At 45.1% G+C, this 11,568-nt stretch overlaps 1 protein-coding gene across 4 annotated transcripts in view; it reads left to right on the top strand.

Annotated features, from left to right (window-relative positions):
• The first annotated feature begins 454 nt into the window (after window positions 1-454).
• C6H2orf42 (chromosome 6 C2orf42 homolog) overlaps window positions 455-11,568 on the top strand; it is a 28,154-nt gene continuing 17,040 nt past the window's right edge. Inside the window, exons 1-4 of one of the 4 annotated variants that reach the window (XM_032906164.1) lie at window positions 455-561; window positions 5,315-5,568; window positions 6,769-7,603; window positions 10,256-10,366. In XM_032906164.1, the coding sequence (XP_032762055.1) occupies window positions 6,781-7,603; window positions 10,256-10,366 (934 nt within the window). In that variant the 5' untranslated portion in view covers window positions 455-561; window positions 5,315-5,568; window positions 6,769-6,780. Of the gene's footprint in view, window positions 562-603; window positions 915-3,773; window positions 3,913-5,314; window positions 5,569-6,768; window positions 7,604-10,255; window positions 10,367-11,568 lie in introns of those variants that run through there. The other 3 variants (XM_032906167.1, XM_032906165.1, XM_032906166.1) reach the window with 3 other exon arrangements.

Raw genomic sequence — 11,568 nt, 5'->3', positions numbered from 1 at the left:
AGGCCAGCGGATCTGTGTTTGAGACCAGCCTGGTCTAGAGAAAGAGTTCCAAGAAACCCAGGGTGGGGTGGTGGGGGGTATGATTCTAAAGAACAAATATAAAGTCTATTTCGGCTTTTTCCAAGGGGGAAGCGTTTAAATAATGTGCAAGTGCCAAGGGAGAAAAATAACCATACAAGCTTCAGGAGAGCTTTGCTTCCGTTTCCCAGTAGAACTGTTTTCAGCACAGAGTTGTTCCGTCTCGAAGTACTCGGGACCACCGGGAAGCCCTACAGGTGTTTTCTGTACCTTTAGCTAAAGCTACGAAGAGACAGCGCCCCGAGCCTTCTCCTTAGTTTTCACCGTTATATGGGCCAAAAGAGAGCACCCTAAAAATACTACAAATCCCATCATGCCACTTCAGCGGAGGTAGGAGGGCCCTTGGCGCACGTGGGCGGATCTGACCAATAACGACTGTCGTTACAGCGAACAGTTTGGACGTGTTTGTAAAAGGCCGCGGCAAGCAAAGAGAGACGCGGCGAGGGTGGTCACCAACCAGAGGTCCCTAGAGTTGCGAGGCAGGTAAGGGGGCTAGGTGTGAGAGGCCAAGCACAAGCGGGGCACGGCTTAGGGCGAAAAATAGAGGCGGAAAACGTTCGGGGAACTGTGTGTCGGATTGATGACATTTCTGCTGGGCCCTCACTTGGCACCGGAAGTGAGCGTCTAGCGAAGGATGCCGGGAAGCAGGTCGCATGGGAAGTGCGTTTAGCAACCGGCCGTTCCCGGAAGCTGCGCTTAGGCGCGTTCCCCTAAACAACACAGGGGTTGTGGCCCGGACTCTGTTATTTGACAGCAACCAGGCTGATTCTGCAATCAATAAAGGTCTGCGGGCTGTGTCGTTTCGATCCAACCCGACAGTTTTATTCCTAAAATGGGTAAATGGCGCCTCCACAGGATTCCTTGAGTGAATGTGTGTACTCGAGTGGTTCTTTCTCACTTGGGGCGGTGTTCACATGCCTAAGGCAGCATCCCCACACCGACCAGCTCAGCCGGATGGAACCAGGGGGCAACCCATCGCGTCCCGGGGTCCCTCTGCCAGCTCCAGGCGCTGGTCATTCTCTTGCTGAGAAGAGACTACCATCGGGAGACCTTTCAGGTTTCCAACGGAGCTCCTTCACAAGTCCTGTACCTTGTGTATCCTTTTTTAAGACAGAGTCTGCAAGCCGGGCGTGGTGGCGCAGCCTGTCATCCCAGCACTTGGGAGGCGAAGGCAAGATTTCAAATTCCAGGACAGCTAGGTTATATAACAGACCCTCTATCAAAAAGAAAGAACAAACCGGGAATGATGGGGAGCTCCTTTAATTTCAGAACTCTGGAGACAGAGACTGGCGAGTCTCTTAGTTCGAGGTTAGCTGCTCCATCCCAGGACAGCCAGGTCTATACAAAGAAATCCTACTCTCCACCTCCTGCTGCACCCCCCCCCCCAAAAAAGGAAAATAAGAAGAAAACTCTAATAATTTGTAGTAGTACATGTTTTCAAATTCAGATAGTAAAAAAATGAAATGAAATTTCTCAGGTCTCAAATCATTGCTGAGGGAATAGACATCTATACTTAGTCCTTAAAGTTTTTTTTTTTTAAAGATTTGTGTATATGTGTGTTGTGTGTTCCCAGTGTGTCAAAGGAGTTGGATTTTCCAGAATTAAGAGTTATAGGCGGATGAGCCCTGATGTTGATTCTTGGAACCAAACTTGTGTCCTCTAGAAGAGCAATACACAGTCTTAGCCACTGAACCATCTCTCCAGCCCTATTTGCCTCCTCACTTTCTTTTCAAAATTAAGCTTAGCATACACAAGACACTAAGCTTTGTTCACTCCACAGTGTATGTTGAGACTTACTTCTTACTGGTACACAGACCTCAATTGTTTTTAGTGGCTTTACAGTGGCATGTTATTCAGTACACTGTACTTAGTTCTTTAATGGAAGTGCTTTTCCTAATCTGCAACTAAGAAATATCACAGGGGCATCTCTGTGATTTGGATGCCAGCCCAGTCCACGTATTGAGTGCAGCCAGATGTACATAGTAAGACCCTATCTTCAGAGAAGAGGTGGGAGCTGGAAAGATGGCCCAGGGGTTAAGGGACACTGCTCTTGCAGAGGATCTGAGTTGAGTTCCTAGCACCCATACCTAGTAGCTCACAAGCACCTGGAACTACAGATCCAGACGGATGCAGTGCATCTGCCCACTATGACTGCCTACACTCATACGTACATAGCCCGACACAGAATAGGTTTCAGCCCCTTTGGAAACAGTTTCCAGGCTCTGAAAATGTTAAATGTACAGAGGAAATAACCATGTTTACTATGATGTTTACATTTATTGAAATATATGGTCCAGCACTGTGGACCATACATGTAGCCCTGTCACTTAGGAGGACAAAAGGGTTATCAAGATTTCAAGGCCTGCCTCATACATAATAAGTTCCAAGTCACAAAGTAAAACCTTATCTTAAAAATAAAACAAATAGGGCTGGGGATTTAGCTCAGTGGTAGAGCGCTTACCTAGGAAGCGCAAGGCCCTGGGTTCGGTCCCCAGCTCCGAAAAAAAGAACCCAAAAAAAAAAAAATAAATAAATAAAACAAATAGTATATGGTACTCAATAAATATATACATGGTGGGGGGCTTACTGGGGATCAAATCAAGGGTTTTATACATGCTGAGCCAGTGTTCTACAACTCAGCTGTACTACCTTCAACCCCATGTAAGTTTATTTTTTTAATTTTTTAAAAAGATTCATTTATTATATATGAGTACACTATAGCTGTCTTCACACACACCAGAAGAGGGCATCAGATCCCATTACAGATGGTTGTGAGCCACCATGTGGTTGATGGGAATTGAACTACTGGAAGAGTAGCCAGTGCTCTTAACCACTGAGCCATCTCTCCAGCCACTGCCCCCCATGTAAGTTTATGGGAAGACATTTGTCTATACGAATACTGGTCCCAGTGATCTCAGCACTATGCATCATAGCCAAAAACTTGGGACTAAGCCAAGCATCTGTGACTGATACCTGGACAAACAAAATACAACTTACCTATACATTGAAATACTGCATTTAAAAAAAGATTTTACAGGGATTAGGGAAGTGGCCCAGCAGTTAAAAGTGTCTGCTTCTCTTCAGAGTTCCATTCCCAGCACTCTGGGATGTCATTATCAGGCAGCTTTTCAAGTACCCATAACTTCAACTCCAGAGGATCATATACCCTCTCTGACCTCCATAGGCATCTGCATATCAGACAGATACACAACTAAAAGTAAATCTTTGATCACATTTTACATAACTGGGTGTAGAGGCTTATTCCTTTAATAATGAAGTTGATCCCAGCACTCAGGAGGCATTGATTAGGTCCAGGCCAGTCTGGTTTCCAGAGTGAATTTCAGCCTAGTCAGGGATTCTTGGTGAGACCTTGTCCCAGAAACAAAACCAAAATACTATGTACAAGCTAGTACATATATTCATGTATATGTGTATTTAGAAATATGTTTCTCCATTATTTTTGTGCATAATCAGCAGTGTATTATATAGTCTAATTTGCACCTAAAATATTTTTTCAAGAATTACAAGCAGATTGCCTTATCCCATTTTAGTGAAAAAGCATTGAGAGACAGAGAAGATGGTTTTTGTTTTTGTTTTTTTAAGATTTATTTATTATATATAAGTACACTATAGCTGTCTTCAGACATACCAGAAGAGGGCATCAGATCTCATTACAGATGGTCATGAGCCACCATGTGGTTGCTGAGATTTGAACTCAGGACCTCTGGAAGAGCAGTCAGTGCTCTTAATCACTGAGCCATCCAGCCTGAGAAGATGGTTCTTGAGGTGAAGTTCCTGCCTTACGAGCATGAGGTCTGGTCCTCAGGTAGAGAGGTGAGAACCTGTAATCCCAAGTGCTTAAGGATCCCTACAAAAGAGCCAAGTGTAGACGTATGTGCCAGCCAGGGCTGGGTAGCAAGATTCTATCTCAAAAAAATAAAACAAGTGTTAAAAACATTGAACTTAAGAGGCTGAGAGAGGGGTTGGGGATATTTAGCTCAGTGATAGAGCGCTTGCCTAGAAAGCCCAAGGCCCTGGGTTTGGTCCTCAGCTCTGCAAAAAAGAAAGAAAAAAAAATTGAGAGAGTAGATCAGTGAGAGTACTTGCCGAGCATTCACAGAGCTCTGGATTGGGTTCCTCAGCACTGCAGAAACAGTGTGATCCGCATACCTGTGAGCGCAGTAGCTGGAAGTGGATGCTAGAGGATCAGAGGTTCAAATTCATCATAGGCTACATAGGGAGATTGAGACCAGCCTGAGATGAGATAGAGTCTCAGAAAAAGGTGGGGGTGGGGGGGAGTGGTAACACACGCCTTATAATCCTAGCACTCAAGTGTTGGAGAAAGATGAGAAGTTTGGGTCATCCTAGGCTACATAGGATATCAAGGAGGAGCGGTTAAGTCAGAGGACACAGGTTTGGTTCCTAGCACTTACGTGGTGCCTCACAACTATCCATAACTCCAGTTCTAGGGGATCTGGTGTTGTCTTCTTTTTTTTTTTTTTTTTGGTTCTTTTTTTTCAGACTGGGGACCCGAACCCAGGGCCTTGCGCTTCCTAGTGTAAGCTCTACCACTGAGCTAAATCCCCAGCCCCTGGTGTTGTCTTCTGACTTCCCCCAGGTGCATAGATATGCGTGAAAGCCAAGTAAGCACTCATATACATATAAATGAGTTTTAATGTTTTCAGTGAAAGCTGGGATATAGTGGCTCACACATGTAATCCTAGCATTTGAGAGACAGAGGCTGGTGGATCTCTGAAAGTTTAAGGCTAGCCTTGTCTACAGAATGAGTTCCAGAACAGCCAGGGGTTCACAGAGAGACCCTGTCTAAAAAAAAAAAAAAAAAGTTTTTTAATAAAAATAATGAAATATAAGGCACCAAAACTATTACGTTTTTACCACTGGGGAAGGTGGATAGGACCAGTTCTACACTGTGGCTTCTGTTCCTGCCAACCTTGTGCAATGACATTACTGTTACTTTACTACTTTCTTGTGAAGGTATAAATGTTGAATTTCCACAGCAATATCTGACAAATATTTCTCAAATGTCAAAATTGTAGATGTAGACCCCATGGGGCCTTTGCTTGTGTTGATGTGCTGGTACTGGCCTGCCCCAAGGGCCTCCCATGGACCAAGTATGTCATCAGCTAATGAGCTGTCCCAGCTTCTTCTCTGCCTATTTCGAAGTAGAAGAGCCACCTTCGTCACATGACAACTGTCTTCTCTTTCGTTGCTTTAGGCTGCCAAGTGTTCTACCTAGAGGAGCTGGAATTTGACTGGAACCCTAAGCAAGAGCTTTGCCGGTGGGGATGGAATGTCTGCAGTGTTACATCAGAGTTCAGCCTTCAGAGGACTTAGGCCAAGTGGCACACCTCACTACAAATGAGCTTGCCTGGTTTTGTGCTATCTGATCGTCACAAACTAATGAAACACATGTTAGGTCTTAAGGACACAAGTTCCACTGTTCTCCAGGTGCCCTGGCAGCTGGTACAGGTAGGACTGGGAAGGGCTGGGCAGTGCTTCGGGGGACCAGTAGAAGTGAAGTAACCCATCTTTCCTGTGCTCTGGTTCTTTCTTTCTGAGACAGGGTCTCAGGTAGCCCAGGTTGGCCTTGAATGCCTTTGTAGCTGGGAAGAACACTGAATTCATGATCCTCTTTCCCTGTCCTGAGTACTGGGGGCACCGGCGTGTACCACCGTCTCCAGTTTATTTGGTGCTGAAGCGCCATACTAGTCCCAACAATTGGGAGCCTAAGGCAGGAGGATCTGTGAGAATTTGAGACTAGTCTGGGCTACTGTCTTAGTTAAGGTTACTATTGCTATGACAAAATACATGACCAAAAAGCAAGTTGGGGAGAAAAGGGTTTATTTGACTCACACTTCCACATCACTGTTCATTTTTGAAGGAAGTCAGGACAGAAACTCACACAGGGCAGAAACCTGGAGCCAGGAACTGATACAGAGGCCATGGAGGGGTGCTGCTCGCCAGCTTGCTCAGCCTGCTCTCTGATAGAACCCTGGACCGCCAGCCCAGCGATGGCATCACCTATAATGGGCTGGTGATTGAGAAAATGCCTTATAGCCATGTCTTAGGGTTTTAGTGCTATGAAGAGACATCATGACCATGGCAACTCTTATAAAGGACAGCATTAAATTGGGGCTGGCTTACAGTTCAGAGGTTTAGTCAAGTATCATCAAGGTGGGAGCATGGCAGCGTGCAGGCACATGTGGTGCTGGAGAAGGAGCTGAGAGCTCTACATCTTGATCTGCAGGCCTCTAAGAGAAGACCGACAATACTAGGTGTAGCTTCAGCATGTGTGTGTGTGTGTGTGTGTGTGTGTGTGTGTGTGTGTATAATGAGACCTGGAAACCCACCTCCACAGTGACACACTTCCTCCAACAAGGCTACACCTCTTCCTATGGCATTCAAACCACATAAGTCTATTGAAACCACCAGAACCTATGTCTTACGAAGGCATTTTTTTCAGTTAAGGCTCCCTCTTACCTGATAACTATAGTTTTCATCAAACTGACATAAAACTAGCCAGGACAGCTACATTTTTACAGTCTAATCTGAACTATGAATTAAGTAAGTGAAAATCCCTTCTCTCTCTCTCTCTCTCTCTCTCTCTCTCTCTCTCTGAATGTTACCTTTGTGAGAATGTTCTCCTGCTGATGGTCTTGTCTTTCTTAGGGACTGTGAACAATGGAACCAAACTCTCAGAGGACTAAAGTCCCAGCTTTCTTATCTGACTTGGGGAAGGCCACATTGAGGGGAATCAGGAAGTGTCCCCGATGTGGTACGTACAATGGAACCCGTGGGTTGAGCTGTAAGAACAAGACATGTGGAACCATATTTCGCTATGGTGCCCGAAAGCAGCCTAGCATTGAAGCTGTCAAAATCATCACAGGCTCTGATCTACAGGTCTACTCGGTGCGGCAAAGAGACCGAGGCCCTGACTACCGATGCTTTGTGGAGCTAGGTGTTTCAGAGACCGCGATCCAGACCGTGGATGGTACAATTATCACTCAGCTGAGCTCTGGCCGATGTTATGTCCCCTCCTGCTTGAAAGCTGCCACTCAGGGCATCGTGGAGAACCAGTGTCAACACATCAAGCTAGCAGTGAACTGCCAGGCAGAGGCCACCCCTCTGACCCTGAAGAGTTCAGTCCTGAATGCTATGCAGGCTCCCCCAGAAACCAAACAGACCATCTGGCAGTTGGCCACGGAACCTCCGGGTCCCCTGGTACAGAGAGTCACGAAAAGCATTATGGTAGTGAAGTGCAAAGCCAGCCAGAAGCACAGCTTGGGCTATTTGCACACGTCCTTCATGCAGAAAATCAGCTCCAGAAGCTTGCCAGAGCGCCGTTTCTTCTGCTCCTGCCAGACTCTGAAGTCACACAAGTCCAGTGTCCCCAAGGCTGAGGCAGCCCCAAAGTGCATCCACTTCTTTGCTTGCCTCTGTGCCTTTGCCAGTGATGAGACATTGGCTCAGGAATTCTCGGACTTTCTAAATTTCGATGCCAGTGGTACGTGGGGAGATTGACCGTTACTTGGTTGTTCTAGAATGGCAGTAAACGCATTCTGTTGACACGTCAGGTGCTAGATAGTATAGATGAAGAGGACTGTTTTTTTTTTACCTGTATGTTGTGTGCAGATGTGTATGTACTATGGCATACATATACACATATGTCACTTCTCTCCTTGTACATTTACAAGGGCTCCAGGGTTTGAACTCGGGTCTACAGCAAGTACTTTTACCTGCTGAGCCATCTCACTAGTACACTTAAAAAAAAACATGGTGTTAGATAGGCGGTGGTGGTGCAAGCCTTTAATGCCAGTATTCAGGAGGCAGAGACAGGCGGATGTCAGAGCTTGGGGCCATCCTGGTCTACACAGTGTGCTCCAGGACAGCCAGAGCTACACAGAGAAATCCTGTCTCCTCAAAAACAACCCCCACCCCCCTATAAAAAGTGAAAGAAAGAAAAAACATAGTATTTTGGTGGGGTAACCAACTGCCTCAAAATCAGTCTGTTTGCCTCTCCTACATGCTGGAATTACAGGCCAGAGCCACCACTCCTGGCTTGCATTTCTTTTTTAAATTCAGCACATGTGCTGAAAAGTTTGGTTAGATGGCTAAAATTAATAATTAAGAGAGCTGAACATATTTTTTGAGACATTGGATTTAGCAAATGGATGTGTGTGTGTGTGTGTGAGAGAGAGAGAGAGAGAGAGAGAGAGAGAGAGAGAGAGAGAGAGAGAGCATGCACACATGCTTTTTGGCACTTGAATGTACAGATGCCTGTACCTGTGTGCGTGCATATGGAGGCCAGGGGAGGACATTACTCTGTCTTAACTCCTTAAGGCAAAGTCTCTCACCGAGTCAGAAACTCACAGCTTCAGCTAGGCCAGCAAGCTCCCCGGGCTCACCCATCTTCCTTGCCCAGTACTGGGTTGCAGCACTGCACCCATGCCCAGCTTTTTTTTTTAATTTCTTTATTATGTATATGAATACACTGTAGCTATATCTTCAGACACACCAGAAGAGGGCATCAGATCATATTACAGATGGCTGTGAGCCACCATGTGGTTGCTGGGAATTGAACTCCGGACCTCTGGAAGAACAGTCAGTGCTCTTAACCGCTGGGCCATCTCTCCAGCCCTCTGTTTTTTAAATGCATATTTGTGTCCGTGTGTGTGTGTGTGTGTGTGTGTGTGTATGTGTGTGTGTGTGTGTGTGTGTCCAGGTGTCATGGTGCCCGTGTAGAGGTCAGAGACACCCTCAGCCATTAGTCCCCCCAGACCTGAGGCAGAGCTTTGTACTTGCCAGGCAAAGGCTCCATCACTGATCTAAGTCCCCAGCCCCTCACCTTCCCTTTCCTTGAGGCAGGGTCTCTCATTTCCTCCATACTCCATGCTTCAAGGTAGTGGTTTATGAGCTCTCAAGGGATTCGCCTTCCTTCTTACCATAATAGTAAAGATATTGCAGATGTGCTACCATGGGAGTGATAATGTTTAGCTTTTCACATAGGCCTTTAATTTTTTAAAATTATTATATATATATTTATATATATATTGAGATTATTATTATTATTATTATTATTATTATTATTATTATTATATGAGTGTTTTGCCCCATGTCCACATGTGCCTGGTAACCCACAGAGGCCAAAAGAATGTATTGGATACCTTTAAATTGCAGTTACAGATAGTAGTGTGGGTGCTAGGACTCAAACCGAGGTCCTCTGAATGAGAACACAGTGCTCTTAAACACTGAGATACCTTCTTAGCAACCCTGACTTTTTTTCTTAAAATTTGTGTTTATTTTCTGTGTCTGAGTGACTGCCTATATGTATTTATGTGTACATGTGTGTCTGCTGCCCATGGAGGTCAAAAGATGGCCTCGGATCCTTTTGAGCTAGAGTTACAGGGTAGTTTTGAAGCACCATGTAGGTGCTGGGAACCAAACCTAGGTCCTCTGGCAGAACAGCAATTGCCTTAACTGCCCTGCCATCTCTCTAGCCTTATGTCTGAACTTTTACATGTATCTGTGCATGGCTGTCAGGTAGGTTCCTGTGAGGACCAGAGGCATGAGGTACTTAGAGGAACTCAAGAAGTGGTGATGAGCCACCCAACGTAGTTGCTGGCGACTGAACACACTAAGTGCATGAATGCTGGTTCCCACGGAGGCCAGAGATGTCAGATATTTCTGTGAGCAGGAGATGCGGGCAGTTGTGGCCTATGCAAGTGATAGGGATGAAACTCGGGATCTCTGCAAGAGCAGCACATGCTCTTAACCTGAGCCGTCTCTCCAGCCCCCAGTTGTTATTTCTTGATTGCTAGCTGCCAACAGCTCCCAGCATTTTAGTTTTACATTTCTCTATAAGTATAGGTAGGTGTGTGTGTGTGTGTGTGTGTGTGTGTGTGTGTGTGTGTGTGTGTGTACTGGAGATGGAACCCAGAGCCTTATGCATTCTAGGCAAGTTCTCTGCTCCCAAACCACTTCCCCATTCCTAACTAGAGCAAAATGCGAGTTTTTTCAAGTAACTTATTTTACATCAATCAAGTGGTCTATCCTTTTTTTTTTTCTGGAGTCAGATTTTTATAGATTACTTTTTCTGTAGTTAGGGGTCCATACTTTCTCTTGAATAGTAGTAACTCAGAAACCTTTCTTTTTTAAGGTCTTAAAGAGATCATTGTGCCCCAGTTAGGCTGCCATGCAGAATCATCTGTCTCAGCTTGTGAGTCCGCTGCCTCTAAGCCCCGGAAGAGGAAGAAGGATGAAATGTCTGGTGAGACAATTTCACTCATTTCTTTTGTTTTTCACTGAGTCTGAAGAGTCATGAGAAAAGACTTGTTCCTGAATTTTTAATAACATTTTCTTTAAGTAAGAGCCAGACCAGGTGGTATACTCCAGAAACTGAGGCGGGTTTGAGGTCAGCCTGGTCTACCTAAAGAGTTCTAAGCCAGCAAGGGCAACATATGAAAGAATGAGAGAAAGAGAGAGAGGGGGGAAGGAAAGGGGGAAAAGAAGGGAAGGACAGGACAGGACAGGACAAAGCAAGCAAGCAAGCTGGGCAGTGGTGTCATGGGCTTTGGAGGCAGAGGCAGACAGAACTCTATGAGTTCGAGGCTAACCTGGTGAACAGAGTAGGTTCTAGGACAGCTAAGGCTATACAGAGAAAACCTGTCTCAAAAAACAAAATAACAAAAACCCATCCTGTGTTGGAGACCTAGTTCAGTGGTAGAGTGGATGCTTAGCATGTACAAAATCCCCAGCACCAAACAAATCATTATGGTTAGTGGAGAACTTCAGGTCCAGTGAGAAACCTCTTATGGGAGCAAGGTAGAGAGCAATGCAGGAAGTTACCCAACACCCTGTTCTGGCTGCCACATTCTCAAAATGTGCTCCCCCACCCCGCTTCACACATACAGACACACCAAGCAGAGACTAAATGAGCAAGCTGTAGAGGGCAAACGCAGCACTTGGAGGTGGAGGCTGGAGAATCAGCATCCAGAGTCATCCTTAGCTGCTTACTACGATTGAGGCCATCTTAGGCTGCCCTGTGTGAAAAACAAAAGAGCAAACCAGTAAATACTGTAAAATTATTCATAGAGAAGAAAATGGAAGAGAGGGCACCCGAAAGCATGTTGGTTATCAGACAGGTAAAAACACTGGGTAGATTCCTTCCTTCCACTTCTGTTTTCCATCCAAATCTTTTATAAACAGCAGAAAAAGTTAAAACTTTGTGTTTAATAGTTAGTATTGGTTTGTTCTAGAAACTGTAAAGCTATCCTGGGTATTACCAAAAACTGTTTTTGTTTTAGGTACTTTAGAAATTACTATCAAATCAGTTTTTATAATTTTACAAAATTTAAAAATGATTATTTTTTGTTGTCTTGCATGTATGTATGCACATGCCTGTATTATGTTCATGTATGTTTGTGCACCATGTGCATTATTCCTACGGAGTATGGAATCCCCCAGAACTGA

The sequence above is a fragment of the Rattus rattus genome, chromosome 6, assembly GCF_011064425.1.
Source record: "Rattus rattus isolate New Zealand chromosome 6, Rrattus_CSIRO_v1, whole genome shotgun sequence".
Taxonomy (NCBI): domain Eukaryota; kingdom Metazoa; phylum Chordata; class Mammalia; order Rodentia; family Muridae; genus Rattus; species Rattus rattus.
Note: the sequence above shows the minus strand (reverse complement) of the source record. Positions and strands in the feature narration are given on the sequence as shown.